Source organism: Barbatula barbatula (genome assembly GCF_947034865.1).
Source record: "Barbatula barbatula genome assembly, chromosome: 6".
In the NCBI taxonomy this organism is placed as follows: domain Eukaryota; kingdom Metazoa; phylum Chordata; class Actinopteri; order Cypriniformes; family Nemacheilidae; genus Barbatula; species Barbatula barbatula.
In genome coordinates this window covers 8,587,622-8,611,448 of record NC_136765.1, presented here as the reverse complement: position 1 = coordinate 8,611,448, position 23,827 = coordinate 8,587,622, and the positions used below count along the sequence as shown (strand labels likewise).

At 38.1% G+C, this 23,827-nt stretch overlaps 1 protein-coding gene across 2 annotated transcripts; it reads right to left on the bottom strand.

Moving 5' to 3' along the window:
- Nucleotides 1-1,071: 1,071 nt before the first annotated feature.
- On the bottom strand, nt 1,072-23,352 carry slc35f4 (solute carrier family 35 member F4). Of its 2 annotated transcripts, none has more exons than XM_079459512.1 (7): nt 22,981-23,352; nt 8,736-9,036; nt 8,412-8,631; nt 5,437-5,562; nt 5,116-5,308; nt 4,076-4,165; nt 1,072-1,967 (listed from the first exon to the last, which is right to left on the bottom strand). In XM_079459512.1, exons 1-7 carry the CDS (start codon nt 23,198-23,200, stop codon nt 1,726-1,728), a joined length of 1,392 nt encoding a protein of 463 aa, XP_079315638.1. In that variant the 5' UTR covers nt 23,201-23,352; the 3' UTR covers nt 1,072-1,725. The 2 variants fall into 2 exon arrangements, with proteins under 2 accessions (XP_079315638.1, XP_079315639.1); XM_079459513.1 differs by lacking the exon at nt 22,981-23,352 and adding an exon at nt 12,987-13,331 and having other exon boundaries at nt 1,085-1,967.
- Nucleotides 23,353-23,827: the final 475 nt, after the last annotated feature.

Here is a 23,827-nt window from a genome sequence, read left to right as displayed (position 1 = left end):
GAAATACGGTAAAGAATCTAATTACAGAAAAAGCTAATTTGTGACCAAACGATTGATTTCATGGTGCTCCTTCTGCCGGAAATTTAAATTTTTTCTAGGGGATGCTTGGACAACAATACTACCAACAATACTACCACCCAGATATTTCTTTTCACTTCAAACCTCAAAACCTAAATTTTTCAAATGAGCAACGTGTTAATTATTAAAGAGGTGTATTAGTAATAAGTCAATTCCAATTTGGAATCGGAATCGAAAGGAACAGAAATCAGTTACTTGATATTCAAATTTGAGTTCCTCTTATGAATTTCTGTGTGCATATTTTCAGTAAAGTGCACAGGTGGTGTGATATGCTGATATTTCAATAAAAGCCCTTTTGAAAATTAACTAAAGCTATATAAATATAGTAAGCCTAGTTTAACTATAGAATTTGCATTATAAAGCACAGGAATCACAAATTAACCATAGTTTCATTGTAGTTGCTACAGTTTAACCATGATGTAGTAGCTATGGTGGTAAAAATAGTAATACATCAGAAAAAACATGGTTCTGTGTGTATATACACAAAAAGGTGCTCATAAATATATATATAGTTTTGCAAACAAGTCAATAAGCAGGCTAAATGACCACATCTAAATGTTTTATTTCAACTGTGGAATCGAAACTGGGAATCGATAAGAATCGAAATGGACGAGCAGAATCGGAATCGATAAAATTCAAATGATAAAACGTAATTGCATGCAAAATAAATTTCTTTAAATACATCAATAAGTACACCACCAACAAAATGTGTTGTGCATCATGTTATTGTCCCCTAGATGAATGCGTGTTAATCTTCCCTGATCTGTGTTAGCACATGGACTGTTATCATCACCACCTGGGAGGTTTAACCAGTGGCCAATAATGTGGATTTAAAGACTTCCTTTGCCCTATACTTCCCCTCCCTTTTCCCGTTTACTTCCTCTCTCTGCCTCATTTTGTTTAATTGGGCTTCCCCAGCAGTTCGATGATGCTCAACCTGGCCATTAATATCTCATAAGAGTCATCATAGCCATACAGTAAAAACATCGTAATCATGGAGCTTTTTAAAAAGCTTTATTTTGATCTTTTATTATAAAAAGAGTCTTGTTCATTAAAGCATAATATATTTTTCCTACATATATACAATATAATACTACTACGTACAATGCAAATAATGCTCATATTTCATGTTCATATAGATCTCTGAATGCATTCATGTTTACATTGAGCCAAACCGGCCCTGACAAAGTCTATATTCACAGAATACAGTCCATGGGGAGGCCTGGCTGGGATGCGGGCTTTGCGTGCAGAGGGAGATCGTCGAAAAACCATTCACTTTTATGTATTATACCGTAGGAGTTTATCTCCCAACACAAATGTCAGGCCCTCACGTAAGGAAGAGAACATTACATCTCTTCTGTAAAATTAAATGAAAAATACTGTCAGTAAATATCCCTGCTTTAAGAGAGTGGGCTGACCTATTCTCAGAACACTCAATTAGTAACAGCGTGTTCTCAACTCTCAATTTTCCTCTTATGATCGGATTGTTTTGTTATTATTCTGTAATGTAACTTCATTTCTCTGCTGTTTGTCAAAACCTTCTCCCCATTCTTTTCCAAAACATTCAAAACAATCATTCACTTTGCCTCATGGCAAATGGACACTGACCGCGGGCTACTCATTCCCAGGTCACACCGAACTTAAAGGTCATGCCATAGGGATTGATACGGCTCCGTTGGCTCTGCTCCGGCTGCGCGTTTGGATGCTGGACTCTGTGAGCTCCTCGCCGTGCTCCTCTGGTTTTTTGTCTGCCAGGGTGGTGAGGAAGCGCAGGGTGACCGTGTCCCACTCTTCGGGGAGCAGAAGCAGTAGGAAACCCAGGCAGATGATGCAGGTGGCAGCCAGACGCACAACACTGAAGATGACCTCATGCTTCAGCAGATCAATAGCTACTCATAGAAATGGAAAGATGTGTATTAGTAAAAATGTATATTGAAAGTTGGTGAACATGACTTTTTTTATTGTGATATACTGCATACAGCCGTGGGGAAAAATAAGAAACCAATTTAAATTTATTTTCTGGACTTTACTTGTTGTATTTATGTGTTTAGGTTTATAGTAACATGATAATTTTTACTGCAAATAACTACTAATGTCTAACAAATTAAGAAAAATATATATTTGTACATGCAGAAAATGAAAACTGGAGAAACAAATCAAAATAACAGGAAAGATGCTCTGTATTTTTATAGACCTCAAATATTGCATAGTACACAAGTTCATATTCACCTTTAAGCAATACAACATTAATAGTTGAACATGTCACAACACAGTTTTCTTTCACATTTCTGTTGGATGACTTTATTTCCCTCTTGAGGTTTGATGTTGTTGAAATATTCACTTTCACTTTGTCCAGGTGCATATATTGAATTCATTTCGGAATATTACAATGTTATATTTTCAAAATATTACAATTCGAAATGAATTCAATATATGCATCTGGACAAAGTGAAAACTATTAGTAGATAGTAAGTATATGTAAGTAAATAGTATTTTCGCATTTTACTCTGAAGTACATTTTCAAAAATCTGTCCTTTATCAGTTTTTTTACTGTGGAAAAATGTTACTTCACTACATTACAAAGCATATATCATAAGTTTTACTCCACTCAATTTAAAAAAAAGTATGTAAAGTACTAGATTTTTTTATACTAGAGTACTATTTATATTAAAGGTTAAAAAACACGTAAAGGAAGTATTCATAAAATGTAGCGGCGTAAAGAGTATGATATAGTGTATGCTCTACAATGTAGTGAAGTAAAAACACTCATCAAGTGAAAAATAACATGAAGAATGATCATTAGACATAAACCTGAAATCAACTGTGAACTTTCACAAAGACAAAAATGCTCTTTTGTAACATTTTCTGAAAATGTTTATATTTAATAATTATCAGGTGCATTGTAGTTTTAAATAGTGTAATGTTAAATAGTGTAATGTTTTGATAGAAACTCCTGTTAATTGCTTAAGCTTAACTACACAAGACTGCCTTTCTTTCATTTAAATGTGACCTCTTATCTTAACTGTCCAAAGCGTGGGTGGGAATAACTGACTTTGCAAAGTTCTCAGGGCTATGCAACCAATTAATTTCAGTCTCTTAAGATTCATAACCGTTAATAAAGGAAAATACAGCTGCTTTACAGTGGCAGATGTTTTAAGAACTCTTCTTTCCCATGCCTTTTTTTACTTTTTACAACTGTTGCTCACAAGGCCAAAGAAATCAAATCATGTTTATTACTTGAGTTCCAAATTATTGACTGTGACATTGTGCAATAATTTATTATAATTACATTTCACGATAATACCTTAAATATCTTTTTTATTCAGCACACACCATTTGTTTTATCAGTTAAATTCAGAGCCACATAGAATGTTTTTTATTGTAATACAGTTAAATACTGTATATAATACAGTTTGGATTACTATATGTGCATTGCAATTTTAAATGACATACACTATATAGACAAAAGTACTGGGACACCCTCTTCTAATAAACATGTTTATACATTGCAGTAACTGTAATCAAATACACATTTTAATGTTATGCCTTACAAAACCATGTTAAAGAATTTAGTTTTCATCTTTGCTGCAACAGTTTTGGAAGGGCATTTTTCTGCCATTGACAAGTCATTTATGGGTTTGGGTGATGAGTTTTTAGCTCCAATCCTGCAAGTCATACCAAAGGTGTTCAGCTGGGTTCGGTTCTGGGCCCAATAAAGTTCCTTCACACTAGACTGAATCAATAATTTCTTTTTTAACCTTGCGTTGAAGACCAGGACATTGGCATGTTGTAATATTAGAAATGCCCTGCACAAACTGTAGCTATATTATAAGAAGCATACATTTCCCTAGATATCAGATGTTGTAGCATTAAGATTTGTACGGATATTTCATCCATATTCAAAGTTTACTTTATTAAGAGAAGAGGGCATTCCAATACTTTTGTCCATATCGTGTATCAATATGTATTGGGCTGTGTGTAATGATGTACAACATACCTGCATTGCCTGGAACACTGAGTAATGTCCCAATGGATATGAGTATAGGATATGTGAGCACCACTCCTACATTAACCAGGATGTTGAAAACTATAACAGAGACAGGGAGAGAATATCTTACGGTTTCGTCATGCATAGTTAATCAAACCCAGAAGTGTCTGTCATTCTATCCTCTCAGTGTGGTGGAAAACAAAGATAACTTCACAAGATTTTGATGAGTGGCAAAAGTGAATGGATATCCCACTGTCCTTAAAACACCCTAGAGACTTAGCACTTCACTTTAGATCAAATATACAGTGAATACAAGTGGATTTGTTACTATCACGGTTCACACTGTCTGACGCAGCACGCATTGGATATCTAAGAAACGCTTCTTCGGGGTATAAATTGATTCTAATCTGATTTCTCTTACTTACTAAGCACTTAAAGTACTCTTGGAAGTGTTCTTAGGTGTTGTATATGATCCATTACTGTAACAACAATGTACTCAATTACACAGCGGTGATCAAATGGTAAATCATCCATCAGGAGTATTTCACGTCATTCATTGTGTAAACATTTTTTTGGAGGGGAACAGGCTCTTTGCTAAACTCCATCCATTTTGGGAAATGTTGCTTACTTGCTACGTTTTACAGAATATTATATGGGAATGAGCTGTTTTTGTTTGATTTTTCATAAAATGTTTTTGTAGTAAAAGCTGTAAGAATATAATTCCTGTGTGGGCGGAAATGAAATGCCCCAATTTTCTTCAAATAAAATTGAATGATAATAATTTAATAAAAACATCTAATAAAAAGAATGAATTATAAAATAATAAAATAATTTGATTATAAAATGAATATAAAATGTCTCAATTATAAAATATATGTTTTTAAATAATTTATTTATAAATGATTATTAAACATATAAAATAATATATAATGTGAACTTCACTTAATGAACTGAAAGATTTCAATCGAAGAACAATCTTTGTCTTAATTTTACAGCGTTGTAAATGTACGTAATGTTTTTAAAGCTTTTTTCCATCAATTCAGTGATACCTAGCCAGAGGCCGGCCACCCCACAAAGGTAACCCCATGGCAAGGACGACAGGGAACCCCAGTGCTCCACTTTGGTGAAGTAGAGAATCAAAGGAACGCAGGAGATGAAGATGAGGTTGAAGAAACCCATCGTGGAAAAGAAATGAGCTGCCTCGCCCAAATTGGCACTGCCAAGGAACATCTTAAACAGCACCTGAGTGGCACAAAGAGGTTTTGCTGGAAATGCATATCAACATTAAATACTAAGGAGTTGTTTATGATCATCAAGGTCTGTTCTTGGAATTGTTGTGTCTGCTGAGCAGGAAAGCTAACTGTACTGACCTTGTAGAGCGCTGAGGTGGAGGCGGAGCCAACTGCAAAGGCCACACCCATGAATGAATCCCCATGGAAACCATCAGCATATGCCATCATGACAATGCCTGTGATGGCCATAATGGCAGCCACAATCTGACAGGAAAATTGGTAAAGATTAACAAACAATCTGTCACTATACCAAAAACATCTAGTTGGAAGCTGAAACTGTCACTGCCTTGGTTTTCGAGTCTTGTGGCAGGATCATGTCAGACCTATGTGTTTTATGTGGAGAAAGTGCATGGCTATCGCGTCTTTTAGCCCGCCCCCTTGTTTAGTGTTTCATCCCACTCACCTGTCCACCCAGTTCCCCATTTGGGTTATCCTTGTCACCTGCCCGTCCGTCCCCGTGCAATCTCCCCTAGTTAATGTTTTCCTATGTAGTGTCTCTCTGTATCCCTTGCCGCATTTCGGGTCATTCCTTCCAGTATCGAATCTATGTGTTTTCCTGCCCGTTTGTCTAAACCAGTGGACTACCCTGTTGGAGTACCCTGTTGGAGTACCCTGTTGGAGTACCCTGTTGGATTACCTTGTTGGAGTAACCTGTTGGAGTACCCTGTTGGATTACCTTGTTCGCTGCGTGTGTTGGATTTATAATTTACATTTTACTAGGACCACGGTTTATTCCCCTCGAGACAGTTTTTTACTTTTGATTCTTGTTTTGTTTGTCATGTTTTCCTCAATGTGGGTTTTGGTTTTGTATAATAAAGTTGTCTGCCGGCGCTTGGGTTCTGTGTGTTTCATGACAGAAACACTGATTTACTTGGCACGATAAACTACTAAATTGTGACAAGGGAATAAAGGAATTCTTACTGATTACCAATGGACTTTTGAAGCTCACTGTTATAAAATAAGTGCCGCATCAGTTGTTCGCTCTCAGTAATCATCAGGCTGCAGTTTCAAACCAATTTCACGATTCATTTGAGAATTACTTATGTAACTCATTTCAACACACACTGTAACTATTTTGATGGTGGTTTGGTTTATCAGTCCATTAATGTATCTTATTGGTTGTGAATGTATGTAAGAAATAAGTGTTGACTCATCAGAGGAGGAAAAGTGCCTTGTTCTTAAACTGAGCAATCAGAACAGTTTTTACTTTGTTTCTCCCATTGAATGCAGCAATCGATTATTATGATTTCCTTTAATAGTTTTGCTAAACATGACATTTTCTCTTCACTTGTTGTGTTTATTAACTGTGTTTTCAGTTATCCACACCCCCACTCAATGGCTACAGTCATAATCAATAGTATAGGACTGTTTATTATGATCAGATGCTATTGATTTACAAAGAAACCAGTTGTCCCTGGACACTGATTTGTCGCGCGGAATTGCGTTTCCTGTAGTGATGCACATATTGAGGTTATAGCTGTGGCCCTGCAGATGGCCCTGCAGATAATTTGCAGGTCGGGGATTCAGGTGGTAAAAAAGTATATTCTGGTTAATTGCGGATGGGTCTCGGGTGGATAAGATCAGTCATTAATTATGCAATTATTAACTACATTCTGCAAAATAGTAATGTGTTTTATATGCATTTTCATCAGGCAGACAAGCTTGAATTTTTAGACTCTCAGTTGCAAAGATAGGACTGGGGTTCATTCTTAAAGAAATGGAAGCAAAACAGATGTGAGAGAAAATTAAAAAAGGAGAATCAAACAAAATTTGCGTCAACTGCACGGTACTTTGCTCTGAAGTTTACTCGTTTATCCAGTCATTGCTTGGGCTGAACATTATAGTTTGTGTGTCTGTGTTGCAATGACAGAAACCGCAATATTAAAGCCTGTGTTTATTTTATTATAACATGTAGGCAAATCTGGCCAAAGCCAAATTATTGTTTAATAAATAAAAGTGTTTATTTTAAAGCAGCCTAAGATTAGCGAATTAGCTCAAACGTCAAGGAACCTGCTGTTAAAAACGAATGAACCACTTACATCACACTTAAAAACAAAGAATTAGAATTGGAATGAATATGTTGGTGATCGGGTGCGGGTTGGGTGCGGATATCTAGATCAGAGAAAATTATAGGTGCGAGTGGGTGGAGGGCGGATGATTTGAAGCAGCGGATTCGAGCGACGTTTCAGCTGATCCGCAAATCTTTAGTTTCCTGATATTGTAAGCAGCCATTTTGCTGAGTGTTTTGCCACTCAAGGGAGCATGTTTTGGCATGTTCACGTGGGAAAGTGACGTCACGTGCAAACCCTCTATAGTTAGAGCATGGTGTTAGCAATGCCAAGGTCATGGGTTCGATCCCACGGTATTACAAATAGTCAGAAACAAATGTATAGTACAATGCAATGTAAGTCGGTTTGGATAAAAGCTTCTGCCAAATGCATAATTGTAAATGCAGTTGTAAAGCCTGATCACAAAGTTGTTATCTCGATATGTTGTGGTTTGGCTAACCGAAGCTGTGTTAGCTTCTAGCGAACTTCATACGCTGTATAAAATAAAAGCATTAAAATGACATGTTACAATTTAAGTTTACGAAAAACATAGAAGACGCATTGTTTTGGTCAAAGCTTGATGTAACATACAAGCCTTACATGCCATACTAGCGACAAAAATGGGTCAACGTCTGCTTAAACAAAAAAAACATCATTTTATTTGAGTAAATAACTAAAACAGTTTGTTTTATTTCAACACCTATAGCCTCATCTATATACTATTTTTTAAAGCATTTAGTGAAAAATAAAATAATGGTCATTTTAACAGAGTACTAGCGACATAAATCGTAATGTATTTTTGAATAATTTGCAATAAGAGCACCTATAAGACGATATTTTAGCTAATAGAATCACGAGCGGACTATTTGTGCATTGTGTATTATAAGAAGAATTTGTGATGACACCCGTCTGTAAACTTGTGTTGCCCAGCTTGTGATTTCCCCAATGAATTGAGCTATTTCTACATAAAAAATCCTGTAATAATCTAGGATATGCACCACCTACCCGCACACCCATGAAACGATCTTTGAGGACGATCCATGACAGCAGGAAGACAAAGGCTTTGTGGCAGCAGTAGAGTGCTGAGACATCCGTAGCGGTTAGTTTTCTCAGCGCCAGGAGGTACAGGTAGTTAGTCAACGTCCATAAGATGGAGAAAGGTGCTGTTCTCTTCAGAAGGACCCTTAGAGACATTCCTTCCTCACCAAACAGCCGACTACATTCCCTGCATGAAAAATGTAATTGCTTTTCTTTGTAAACATAACACATGCACATTATCGATCAAAAATCTGTATCCTAATTCACCTGATCGACTGATTTTCACTTCACCTGAATTTTTGAATGGGCGTCTGCTTCTCTCTGGTGGTGGCCACATGCCCAGAGTAGTAGAGGGGAAAGGACAGAATGTTCCAGTTGGTGCTGAACCAGGTGATGAAAAAGGGACAGGAAAATGATTTATATGTGAGCTGGACCACTTGCGTTGTGCCCACCCAGGACGAGGAGACGCACAGAACCACAAGCAGGCCACCCAGCACCTTCAGGACTGTGGTGGCGCAGGTCTGATATGTAGATCCATCACCACTGGTTTCACTGACTGGAGTCTCTGCGTGTGACTCTGAACCATCTTCTCCTGAAACAGAGACGTCAGTGTTGCACCATCACTGCACATATGTATTCTCTTACTGTGTTAGAAATCTCATATTTTTAATCGTCTTTGCACACTTTTAGTAGTTACTGTAATTAAGCTTTTGCTTACCGTATATGAACCGTTTCATGAGAAACACTACAGTTAAAGGGATAGTTCACACAAAAATGGCAAGGCAAGGCAAGACGTGACAACTCTGATGCGACTATGTCCTTAGTCGAGGACACCCCACAATACAGGCTGGGAAAAGCTGATATTTGTGTCCTCAGATAATTAGCATTGTAAAAGACAAGGACGCAATTTTTCTTGCTGCTCAGTGGGATAAACAAAAAAATTTTGTCTGTCACTCTCTCTCTTTATACATACTCTATATATTAATGTTTACTTTCAGGAAATTATTTATGTTATGCTAAAACTTTTATTTAAAAGGACACAATAATTCCTGTTTCATGTTTGGGCAAATAGGAACAAAATATTTTAAAAATTCATGTGAAAGGGCAGCAAATGATATGCTTTGTTGGCGTGTTTTATTCACGAGAAATGCTGCTGCAGATACAGTATCTCTCTATGGTACGTGGGGATATATTGATCAGTAGCTGTCAGTGTCAGTTACTTGCAGGTGAAGCACTAATACTGGTGTATAAAAATCTGCCTATGTTGCAGTCAAGCCTCTGTCAGAAATAGCTACAGGGTCATGGAGAAGCATACAGAGACCATTCAGATAAAGCATGCATAGTGAGAATTACGTAGAAACCTGACACCAGCAGGCGTCCACACAGACATCTAAAAACATCCTGTCTGTTTTTAGTCATGAGTCATGACTTCCTTTACTGCAGATGTATTCAGTCTAACTGTAACCTTACATCCAGGTCTACGTAGTATAGACAGATGCAGAGAACTAGACAGACAGACAGCCAGGCAGGCAGGCAGGCAGACAGACAGACAGACAGAGACAGACAGACAGACAGACAGACAGATAGAGCAGGTAGGTAGATAGGTAGATACACTGTAAAAACACTGTCATTTTTTACAGATTTTCCACGTAAAACGTAATACGGTAAAAAAACGTAAAATAATAGAATGGCGGGGAATGTGAGATTTTACAGGGAAAACCCGTTATTTTACAGTTTATTTCTGGCGCCCCAGCTGCCACAAAAGTTTATTGTTTTATATTTATTTTTGATCAAAAACTATAATACTACAGAACAAGACAACACATTTACAAGAAAAAAGGGGGAAACTATTTAATATATATATACTTGTATCCTGTAATTTTACAGAAAAATATTTTTTACTGTATATTTCTGTTTGTCCAGTTTACAGAAAACTTCCATGTTTTTGTAATTGATTTTTTACAGTGTAGATAGATAGATTGAGGGATGGACGGATGAACAGATAGACAGACAGATGCCATTGAAAATGCCTGTTGAGATTCAACAAAGAGGAAGAGCGCTAGTATCACAAAGCCAAGATCCGTTATGCTGTAGACTCAAGAGTGATCAATTTACACCAGGCCAGGAATAAAATATGACATGCACTGGCCGATGGTCACTAACTTGCTGTTTTCTAGGTCAGCAAGCACATCTACTACACACACCCACACACACACTTTCACTTACAAAGCCACTTTGTTTTTGAGTTAAGCCAGCTAAGCAAATGTTTTTGGGTCCTTTAGTGAATGGGATGCAGGGGTTTGAGATGAAATATCATCTGCATTAGTAAGTCGCATTGCAGGACAGATCAGCAGCAATGGTAAAACACAAACTCAAGTTCTTTGAATACTTGTACAAGACCACTGTTTCTGTATTATTAATAGTTATTCGTGTATTAACTCAACATAAATTCAATGAAGTTAGAACAGCCTCAATAAAATCCTGCTACATGGTTAACATTCTGTCCAGGGCATAATGCATTAGGCCAAACTCCAAAACCACAAACTGCCTTAGTGAAATAAATCATTATCTCATTTCACTGCAATGCTTTATTATGCTGCTTCTACACCATAAAGCTGCCGGCTTTCTGTTTCTACAAGGGACGGTCCACACATACCAAACTAGATACTGGCCACCAGGATAGTAAGAGTAAGCAGAGCTTTTTACAGCTTTTTCAGTTTCAAGTATAGCATGTTTATAACACTACGTAGCTATGAAAAACTCAATGTTAACAAAAATAAAAATGCGAGTTTGTGGAAAATCGAAAACTAAAACCACACTCTGCAATATTTAGAAAAAATATAATTGGACAAAACCTGTTTTCTTTATATTTAATCAGTGACATAAAAACCCCAGTTTGATAGGGAGGGGAGTCTAAACAGCAAGGCACGTTTTCTTTTCGTACGAAACATATAAAATATAAAGTATATGATTTAATTTACTTCATACGTATGAAGTATATGAAATCTCAACACAATAAAGAAACGCCACGCATAAATTATGAAAATGGTAGCCACATGGAACAAATTTTGGAAGAAGAAATAAAACATTTACGCACCATTAAAACCACAGCAAATGTAATATTGAAACTCAAATATAAAACATGAAATGAAGATGTTTCAATTGTTTTCCGTCACAGTAACAGCTAAATTACATTACTCAACTCGCATGGGGCCATTTTTAAAGAAAGGAAAACTCCTGCCTGACAACTTTTTATACCTATTTTGGGCTAAACTGGGCTCCCACAGTGTACACCCACACTGACAGACATTTTATACCCCCTGGATAGCTTGGCTGAACAGCTTAACAACCTGAGAAGGCCAACACAATCAGGCAACCGCAGGTCCAAAATGTGGAGGCGCAGAAATGTTACATCGCAGGTAAATCCTTGATTTACCACACCTACATATTTCACGGTTCTACACAAAATACTATTGTCATTTTACAGCGAGGAGATCCATAAACACTAAAAAACTAAACTTTTGAACAAGATCGATCAAATTTGGGGGGGTTCGGACCAAATTCCTGGAGATGTTTCACAGAGTTGTAACATATCCTGACCGATGTTGCGCGATGACATAGTATTTCATATTTTAAACTCCTTTTTGACCTCCTGTTTGCCCTTAAACAAGTGAAAACGGACAGAACCAACAGACGCGAACAAATCAATACAAAATCACTGGAAATTCACGAGCTGTTACAACATCGTGTGTATAATGAAACGAATAAACCTTACGGAAAGTCGATATATACAGACAACAAATTAGAAAAAACAAACCTTCAAATCATTTTGTTATAAAGCTGCTGCTTTTGTCAATCTTAACATCTGGCCAAATCACCTGGCCAAGTAGATGGGAGGTCCATGTGGTTAGTCACAATCCCATAACTGTGTCATATGGTGCTTCAAAGACAACATCACACTCCCTAAGTAAATCTACCTTTAGGCTTGTTTTAAATGTGACCAGACATCATAGTGGACTCTTCTGTGGTCATACCACATCTGCAAACAACATCTCTGAGGATTAAACTTTGTATTTAACACTTAAACAACCGTTTCCACACAGAGACATTTACATGTGTATTTTCATAAATAAAGTATAAATACCGATAAATAATAGCAGTGTCTTTGTATTGTTTTCGTCTTTCCAGAACTCACGGAAAAGCATGTGTAACCATATTACGCCTAAATAAACAAACAGTTCCTTATTAAATAAAATGCGATTCAATTCTGAAAATGTAATCCGAACTGCTGAGACGAAACATTCTGATCGTGCTCAGCGGCAAACACACAAAGCGTCCGTGAACGAACGCAATGCAAGTGGATACACACTTTTATACGAACTAAATAGATTTACTAGAGATGAACCCTTAAGCCAAACTATATCCCCTAATGTAAATGCAAAAGCTAAAATAGCGTCGAGTTTATTAATGAACCACTTTGACTCACTATTGTCAGGTCTTCGCAAACTTCCACAGCAACACAAAGCACACATGATGTTTTACCTTCAGAGATGGGGCAGGTGAGCACCTGGGCGCTATATGAGCTGAGAGGGGCCACTCTGGCCGAGTGCTTCTTCATTCTCTCCTCCTTCCTTGGGGGTCCTAGGTTTGAAAACGCAGCTCAACTCCTCCGCCAAACCCACTTCATTTCAACGTGCATCTCTGCTGTCCCCCCCACAGCTCCTTTTTAGTTCTTGATATCTTCTGTTCTCCTGCTCTTACCTCTCAAACTTCTCTTCCTCAGCCACTCTCACGCTCGTTCCCCGCGTCGTGCGATTGTGGCTCTAGAGTAGACGTTGCGCTGTCATGCTGGTAGCCTGCGTCTCCTAGGGAGACTGAGCTTCAAGTGTGCGTGGAATGCAATCAACCCCTTCATCTCTCTCTCTCTTTCTCTTTCTCTTTCTCTCCCTCTCTGTCCCCGCCTCTCCTTTGCTGTGTTTGGAAGGTAACCAAGCAGCTCGAGCTAATTATGCTGCGTTGGCCCCTTTTCTCTTCTCTCTTCCTCTTTCTCTCCTTTTTTTGCCCTTTCCCAACTTCCATCCTTTTTCCACCCACATCCACTTCCTTGCCACTTTCAGATTTCTGTTGAGGCATGGGTGATCCAGTCGATCTAAGCATAAAAAAGTAGTGTTTCCTTTATACCGTCGCTTTTCCAATCAGGCTCTCTCTTCTTCTTCCATCAGCACTTGTGCTCCACTTGAAAGCCCTTCACTGTCCGCTTTAGCAGAGGTCTTATCTTGCTGTCTGAGTCTCTGTCGTGCTATGCTAATAAAAAAGGCACATAGCAAAAAGTATCCTCTCTGAAAATCCAAAGAACTCCTGGATGGAATGATTTCATCTCTTCCAACCGCTCGAGGTGTCAGAAGAGTGAGAATGTGTATTTATTGTGTTCCATTCAGAATATATAGGGATATTTAACCCAAATGAAAAATATTGTTCTCAATATTTAGTTTCTAGTTACAGTGTTTTCTGCGATCTGTATTTTGTTGAACAGAAAAGGAGACGGCTTAAAGTAAACTCAAGCTGCTATTCTCCCCAACAAGCACCGTAAGACAAAGTGACTGTAAAATAATCTAACACATATGAATATATGCTTTATTTGGACATATTATACGTTTTTGAAAGCATTTCATAACTTTGTTTGAGCAACATAAAAGTAAATTTCACAACCAACGTATGTTTCCGTCTTGTGTGCACCACAAATTTCCTTTTAATTTCTAATACAGATATGGAACGAAGTGAGGAAATGTTACAGTTGTTATGCAGTGATGAGATTTTATTAGACTAGATGGAGTCACAAAGTCATAAACCACACTGAATATCAAGTGCAGGTCTGCCCGGCCAGAGCGGGGTCTATTACATGCTGCTCCTCTTTGTGGTTTTCATGGCCTTGCATTTAATACGCCTCAATAGTGCTTGTTCCAGTTGCACCAGCCACACACTCGATTACCCACGATACACCCACACACTAACCCAGTCTCACAGCATTTTGTGGCATAGGCAAGACATTTTGAATTTCTTTTTTTTCATGTCATTCAGCACAAACGTCTCGGTGTCACTCGGCACGACTTTTAATACACAGAAGACGTGTATATGTACATTTATATTTCACAAGTTCGCCTTAGCAAATAATTAACTAAAGTGTCAAGAATGGTATGTGTATTTGGCCGGGAAGAGGGCTCCGAGCTCGGTCTTTGCCCGAAACCTGAGTGCTCCCCCCGTTTTTTGGGATGAGGATATGGGCCGACGGTGCAGAATCAGGGTGGAGGAGGGATGCTGAAAACATTTGAGAGAACGAAGGCCATGTCTATATTTATAGGGGCTTCCTCTTAAGCTGATAGGATGACAGGCGGCTGTGTTATTATTTGTATTATATTATACTCTGTTAAAGCTTGTTTGCTTATCCAGATCTCATTAAATGGCAAATTTGCCTCTGCTTTTGAAGAAGAGATTGCTCGGACAGGCTTGGAGTGTGCCATCCGAAGGCAGTCCTGACTATACTGTGCCAGGAAATGTACCTCACTAGTTTCAGCGAGCTCGAACACACACACAGACAGATACGCCCACACAAAGAGCCACTATTTACTCAAGTGAGTGTTCTGTTTCTTCAAACTATAATCTACAGTACCGCTGCAACGTGTGACTCAAAAAGGGCTACTTTATATGTGCTCCGAGAAGGGACAGTTTGTTCAGATCGAATGTGGCTGAACATGCGATACTATTAGATACAGTATGATTAGGCATTCCTTTGACAAAAATAAAAACAGTTGACTGTGAAACAGCGATGGCACACAAAATGTGTGAAATGTGGACAAATAGGCAACAAATAGATACATTTTACTGCTTTAGCGCAAACAAATGGTGACAGATTTTCTTTTCCACGAAACTGACTTTGCTCCTGTTTAATTTGAACCAGCTGGTTAAAAGCCAGTTTACTCAAGTTACCACAGGAGTATTTGATCACATTACCTATTACATTTAATCATTTTATTACAATTTAATATTGGCTTTTTGTATTTTGCTTGAACAATGTGCTTGTTCTTTTGCTAAAAATAAAAGGTACCTTTTAAAATGATGTTTACAGCCTTGTAAAAAATAAGGAGATCAACATTATTTTCAGTTTTTCTGAATTTACTATTTCTAGATATGTGTTCAGGTATTTTTGTTTCATTCTGTGTACTAACAATATTTCTACTAAATTTCTAATAAAAATACTGTTTCGATTTGCATTTATTTGCAGAAAAGAAAAACCGGAGAAGAGGTCAAAATAAATAAAAAGATGCTCTGTTCATAACCAATAGCAACACAACATATTAGTACATGTACTAGGAAGTGTAAAAGAAATGGATTTTCATGACAGTTTTCATGTCATGCTATAAGTCTTTCACATTGCTGTTGGATGATTTTGTCACTCCTGAGGTTTGTTGAAATTCAACTGACCAATGGCCACAAAACATCTAGAAATGCAAATTATATAAGAATTTCCGTAATTTATCCTGCGGCTGTATATATGTTGTGCAGAGACATTCTTCGATATATTTATGGCATAATCGTCTAAATATCTTTTGTATCCTTTTCAGGCACAAAACCTAGGTTCTTTAGTCTCTTGAGTTTGCATTTACATGAATCACATTAATATCTTCACCTTGTAAACTGACAGAGAAAATATAGACCCCACCACACAGACGGGGAATGCGGTCTTAAACGACAGATTCTAATAGTCTTGTGTCTGAAGTATAAGCATGCATAACCGTACTTGATGATAGATGTTGTGGCAAGACTGCATACATTTTGTAGTCCCAACGTTAAAAATTAAACCCCAGCCCTACTAATGGCTTCATTTTTTTTCTCTGGCTGATGTGTTTATAATAAACTACCCTGCAGTTATTGAACCATAATCCAATTCCAGTGAGCTATAAAAGGCCTTCACTCCCCATAAGCTCTGACCCTTCTATATACAAAATAAAAAGCAGACGCACACATTCAGCGTGGTCATACATTTCCAACCTCTCTTTATCAAACAAACACCTGCCATTTGAAATGGCTGTTGTTTCGTCCCAATGCCCTGCCTCCACTCCTCTCACGTCCTGCCATAGCAACGCCTGGCCCTTGTGTTCTACCTTCGACGACGCTGCCACTGCGACCCATTCACCACCTTTGTCATTTAGATCAGTGCCATGATCCTCCATCATTGTACACATCATTGTACCTTTATGCACGTCTATTACCAAAGATGAGAGCAAGATGACCAAGAAAACCACTTTGTCTAAACCCCCACAAGGGTGGAGGAGATGGGTTTTTGCATAAAGATTAAATTGAGTTCGAATGTTTAGATATATCAGTTCACACTTGTCATCTTTAGGTCAAGTTATGATTGGTTAGCGTGGTAGATGCCATAACGAAACCATTATGGAGGGAAAAGCGTATTTTTTTACTCATGGCATGTATGGCTTTGGTGATGGCTTTCTTAGAACTAACTGCCCCTGAGTACAGATGGCAACAAGCAGACGGCAGACTTCCGAGGGGCCACGCACCAGCCAAGCAACTGCTAGTGGAGTGAAGGAAAATGCGCCATGTTACTCTCTCGGGCATTACAACCCTTCCTAGACAAATGTAAAGGATGACATCTTGTGGCCTGGCAGTGAGGTTGCATCTTTCCTATAGACTCAAACCCAAAAGTTGGTCATGGCCAGATGGTAACACTTCTGTCCAACCCTACCTTAAATTGTACCTATCAACACATGCAAATGCAAAGAGTCAGAGTAAATATTAGCAGAACAGTTTAAAAATCGGACCCTTTTCTGTCTGTATGTGATAAACATACGCTCTGTGTCCGATCAAGCCTGAATCGATAAAACAAATGATGGGAAATATGCTAAATGACCAGATGGGGGCAGCATAGTAGTGCGTCTTCTAGACTGTGAGCTAAGCTTACAACAGGGTTTTACTGTAGATAAAGATAACAGGAATACTTGGGTTCCAAAATGAGAAAATAAAAAATCATGTTTTATAATGTTATCACGATTCTATTGTGTTAGTTATCTGTATTTGTTGTTATTATGTCTTAAATCAAAACAAACCAACCGCATTTGACTGATATTCATTGGAGTGCACGATAAAAAATGATTATTGAAAAAATATTATAAACATAATTATTGAAAATGTTTTATTCATCTCATTTTGGAACCAAACTCTTCACCGATTAAGATTTAATAGCAACAAGCTTTTAAAAAAGCTTCAGAAACATTTGACATCAGTAATTCTGCAAAAACGTAACACGTCATTGTTCCATTAATAAGTCAATGATGTGTCAAGTGTAAAGTACTTTTTCAAAAATGTAATGTAATGTGGAATTTAACACCATCTGCTAAAATTCAGTCTCTGAATGTGACGTGTGTCCATGCACATCTGGTTGGGTGACACTGTTAATTAGTTTTCTTTACATGCGGCACAAATCAGTTTTCTCGCATAACAGTGCGAGCAGCAGAAGTTGACACAGCCAATTTGACATTTTCATTTCCAGCCTGGATCATGTTACAGGCAGGAAGGTACATCAGATAAATATGTTTTTTAATTTGTGAATTTAGTGTATACAGTTTGGACAGATATGCGACTTTTAATCAACTAGCTAAAACTGAACATTTGTCATAAGTGACTAATTTGCTTTTGGTCAGAAGAATAATTTATGAATATCACTGTGCAGTGTTATGTATAAACCTGCAAAAATGTATTAAAGGTACACGACTAAAGGTTCAAAAACGCTGTATTTTCCACATACCGTGCATGTTTGTATCTCCTCTTTGCCCCGCCTCTCTGATACACCTAGATTTTTAATCGCTCTGAATAGCGAGGTGTGCTATAATTGGCCAGTTAAGAAGTGCGTAGTGATTGGTCGAATGCTGCAAGCGTGTGACGGAAATGTAACTCCTCTTACCATATTTGGAACGTCAGGTTCCAAAGCAATTGTACTGACAGGTACGCCCACCATACTTGAGACACATTTGGACGGTCTTAGTCAAATCACACCACGAACTGACGTAGTTTTCTAGGGGTGTGGTTACACGGGGTGTTTCAGAGGCAGGTCTGGGTGAGTATTCGCTTTTAGAAAGAATCAATCTTTTGTTACGACACTTTAATTTTTGCAATTTTACGTGTCTAATACATGCATGGGCAACTTATAGGACACCAAAGACACATATTCGCGCAATATGTCTCCTTGCAAAGACATCTATATTCAAGTAGGGCTTTCCTAAGTTGGGTTCCCTAAAAAGTGTATTTTACGACACTTTCTATATATTGCGCTGTTTTTTTAAGACTCCTGACTACATGACATACAGTACAGCAGCAACAACAGCTCAACCAGTGTTGTAAATTTAAGGGGGCGTAATTATCTCCTTGTACAGCCAACAAAACATATTTGTTCTGTGTCAGCCTTGTGCATCGAGATGGAGTGGTGGAGTCAGCCGTGGATTGCAGTTTGCAACCTCACTGTTAGATGCCACTAAATTTCATACACTGGACATTTAATGGGCAACGTCACAAAAATACAATAGGACTTGTGCAGAAAAAAAGATTTTTGAGTCCCATCAGGCATGCAGCTAAAAATAGCTCCCTAGTCGAGGTGGTCTGTGGAGAAATGGAAGTGGATGGTGTATGCCTAGTGTGCGCTGCAGTCAGAGCACCCGCTGCGGATATGTTTAGATCAGGTCATACTAAAGCAGACATCTACATACATGAGAGGTCAGAAGGCAACATGGCTGCTGCTTTTATCCCAGTGGTAATATCAGCAGATTATTTCTGGCGCACATTAGGGGATTCAAATGAAATGACTGTTCTCATTCAGCAGAGTTTGAAAGGGTTTTCAACCGATTGAGCCAAAGCATGAGCCATAAACCGTGCAAAATGGCTAAAGTTTTTTAATCAATAGGGGCAACAGTTATTTCAACCAGACTGATCTGATGCCATTACACCATACTGGTAGGTATGTACTGTATCATCAGGGCCGGTTAGGGGTTGCTGGGAAACATTGAAACATTCACACTACACTGACCATGCTTTCTGCAACTCTGTTGCACATTTAACTACTATTTAAAGGTCCATTGTGTTAGTTTTTTGCAAGGATATGTTGACAGAAATGCAATAAAATATACATAACCATGTCTTCAGAGGTGTACGAAAACCTTAAATAATGAAGCGCTACGTTTTTGTTGCCTTTAAATGAGCTATTTACATCCCCTGCATGGAATCCGCCATGTTGTTTCTACAGTAGCCCAAAAAGCCAAACTGCTCTACAGGGCGTGTTTCTTAAATATGTTATCTAATTCGGCAAAGAAGAAGAAACGTGACGACGTTTAAGTTCTGTGTCAGCCATTGTAGGTCTTCGAAGGGGGGGATGGAGTGAGCCGTTGGTTGCAATTCGCAACCTCACCACTAGATGCCACAAAAATTTCCACATTGCTCCTTTAAATACCCCTCACTTAAAAGTAAAAAAAGCTTACCTGCGTGCAAACATGGTTTTCATTTCCATTATTTAGCTTTCATTATAGGCACATGCTAATTTTTCTATTTCGGCTGACGTAACCTTTTTCTGAATATACTGAAGTGGCAATAGTTTATGCAGTCATGTACATAGCAAAAAATGTAAGTGTTAGTCTAATTCAGGGCTATGTAAACCACAATTGTAACAATGCCAAGCAGGGGTAGTATGAGCCCTCATTGAATGCGTGTCGTGAATGTAAGTGGGAGACAGCGAAATACAGACATTAATCGCTTGAGAGGAGTAATACGTCATAATACTTTATTTATCGAATTCCTCCTGTCAAAGGTCGACATTTCATGTTTGTAACAGATCTGCAAATCGACCTTTTTTATGAATTGTAGTGCAACAAAACCACTGGTTAAATATGACCTTGGCCTCTTTGTCCCGTCATCAAACAGCTTTCTAAATGTGGGATAGATGAGAAGGTCTTTTGGAATAGAAGGGCCAGTAAAATCAAGCCCTGTTGTACACTTTGACAAAACTAAATTAGGTTGTGAATGCCAAGGTCAAATTGACTTTACTGACCAAGAAGATATTGATCTGTTGCTATTACAGTCAATACATGGACAAGACTTCACTTTACCACTTGCTTTTAATCAGAATGACTATGAGAAATATGCACAACATGTTCGTCATCCCTTTGCTTTGCTTGGACTAAACACAATATGATCATTTATCGTGTGATTTATCTCACCAAATCCCTTCCTCCAAATATCCGGTCTTTGAATGTTTATGCATCAATTTGGACTTTCCTTTCAATGACAAAATGTACAGGGGGAGTTCTTAGGAATGTGTGGTGGTTACAGATAATAATTATTTCACATCGTTCTCCCTGCCTGTCTAAGTCTGATAGTTTAATTCCTTGTATAAAGTGCTAACTCAGGTCTTAAAGGTCCAGTGTATGAAATTTAGCAGCATCCGGTGAGGCTGCGAATTGCAACCAATGGCTCAAAGCATTACGGTGGCCAAGATGTTGTCATGTTTTTGTTTCTTTGCAGAAGGAGATTACTTTTTTACGAAACTCGCTCTGTAGAGCAAATTTTCCGTTTAGGGATACTGTAGAAACAACATGGCCAATTCCTTGCAAGGGGACTCTTATACTATACAAGTAATATAATATTAATATTCAAAAAATGACACATTGGACCTTTAATAAGCACAGCATATTTCCAGAGGAGAGAGATCATTGTGACACAAAAAAAGCTATTTTTGTGTTTTAGATAATTTTTTGTTGGTTATGCGTAAATTTCATTTCTGATTTTTAAAGTGAAAGTTCACCCAAAAATAAAAGTACATAGTTTACTCACCCACTTTTCTTTTTAAATCTGTATGAATTTATTTCTTCTGCAGAACACAAAAGAAGATATTTGGAAGAATGCTATTAACTGGCCCCCATTCACTTGAATTAGTTTTGTGTCCGTACAATAGAAGTGAATGTATAAAATATTCTTCTTTTGTGTTCTGCAGAAGAAAGAAAGTCAATAAGGTTTCACATGACAAGAGGGTGATTAAATTATGACATCATTTTCTTTTTTGGGGGTGAACTAGGACTTTAATGAAGAAAAAAAACTAACATTTCAAGGAAAATATTTTACAGAATCTCTTTAAAAGTTCACTATGATTTTCTTCTTGGTACGTTTCATTAAATCAGCAATCTTCCTTTGTTAGTGTGTGGCTTCGTATTTTCTATGCTTGACATCTCTGAAATAGCCCCATCTATAATGCGCTCTTGACATCTATGAAACAGCCCCATCTTTAATGCGCTTATATAATACAAAAAGTGGAAAAGATAAACGTGAGTGCAGCGTGAACATTCCCATCTACAGTCCTCAAGGACGTAATAAAACCACATACGCGCACTCTCACACACACACATATTCATTAGACATGATTCATGTGCAAGACATACTGCACCATGTACATACTGCATCAGAGTAAGAACGGCACACCAGAGACTCAGAATAGACCTTAGATGCTCACACAGACAGCATTGCGTAGTGTAGTAGTGTGTGTATGTGTGTATTTATATATAAACAGACAGAATCACCTCAATTGTTGCAGTTGACGCCATTCAATAAAGCCCATTAAAATTCTGCATGCCAACCAAAGCAGAACCTCAAATCCTTTGTGCCAAGACTGTTTGGATTGCGTTAAAATAGACCTCAGGGGTGTGAAATTCAGGAAAGGCACACAGACCTATATTTAGCATCATCCGATACTCACTCCATTCCATTCACATTGTCATTTTTAGAAAACCATCTAATGTCTGTGCATTCAGTTACAAGCCAATCTAGCCAAATGCCTTACTTTATTTGTTGCTGCTCAATGTTTCTTGTTGCTCCAGATTTTGCTCGTAACATCACAATGTCTAATTTAGGTGCGTTGCATATTTGCCTTTATGCGCAGCCACAATATGCAATCTAGTATGCATTTTGTAAACAAACCTGTTTTATAAAGAATAGGCTATTCTTCTTACACTATATAAAACATCAAATGTATAATTTACAATAAAATCGTCAGCAGTTTCACATTGACACACTGGCAAAAAAGTCCACTCATATTTCGGTGTAAAATGTATTATTATCGAATAATCTAATTTTTGATCTATAAGAGATTCTATTTAAATAGATTCATAATTCTATTTTACTGTATTCTATTGCATTCTCTATTCTGTTCTAACCTACTTTATTCTATTAAAACTTATTTAATAATGTAAAAGAAAGTTCTGCAAAACTCAGTTACCATGTGTTAAACAGATGAATTTAGTGAGCAAACAAAAACTTAAAATAAAGCAGACAACAAAGCTTATGTTCCCTCTAGATTCACACCTCAGTATAGATATATACATCGTTAAAGGCCACCACAATGATCTGATGCGTGCACAAACGTGCATGTGCATGCATTGCACCAAGACATTTCTAGTGCAGTTGTTGCAGTCGCTTGTTTATAAACACTTACTTTTATAGCTAGAGTATCCAGACTTATAACCGTAATAGCCAGTAATTCGTAAAATCCGATTCTCAATGTCTTGCACCCCGTTGGCCGTCACTTCAGGCGCATGCCAGCGGTTGTTCACCTGCGGAGACGCCTTGCCCGATAGGTGCGTGCTATTGCCCGGTAGTTGCTCCAGGCGAAAGCACGGCTGCTCTCCCAAATCCGGACTCTCCGTGCTGCTCATGTTACCTCCGTACGGGCAAAACGGCAGCTTTCATGTCACGAAAGATAAGCACGCGAAACCCGCCGTGGAGAGCATCACCCGATCAAATTCCAAGACACGTTGCTTTGAGGTGTCGCTCGGGGTTGTGAAACTTGCCCAGACCAGCTTCTGTCAAGCAGTAGACAGCAGGGGGCGTCACGATGCTCCGAACAGACGGCGGCGAGATTCAGAAAGTCCGATTCAGCGAATCGGTTCGTGCGGACGGAATAAATCATATCAATTTAACCGGGTTTTGTGTTCGCAGATGTTCATTTGTGATATTCTTTTGTAACATTGGCTTTGTCTTAAGTTGTAGGGTGAGCCCACAGAACAAAATGCCGACTTACGAGTGTGCAAGATCCATTTCAAAAGAACGATTCGTTTGCCCTTGGACAACACTCAATGAAGCATCAATGAACAGGACGCAGTGGAGTGCTGTCCAAAAGAGGAGAAAGGAATAGACACACACACTCACAGCATCAGCATCAGCATCAGCATCAGTAGGTGTCCTGTCGTCATGATGACACTGTTGGGTAGGCTACCAATATTTCAGCGTTGGATATGCTTCTCAAGAGACAAAACAGACGACTTTTCGTGGATATAATAATT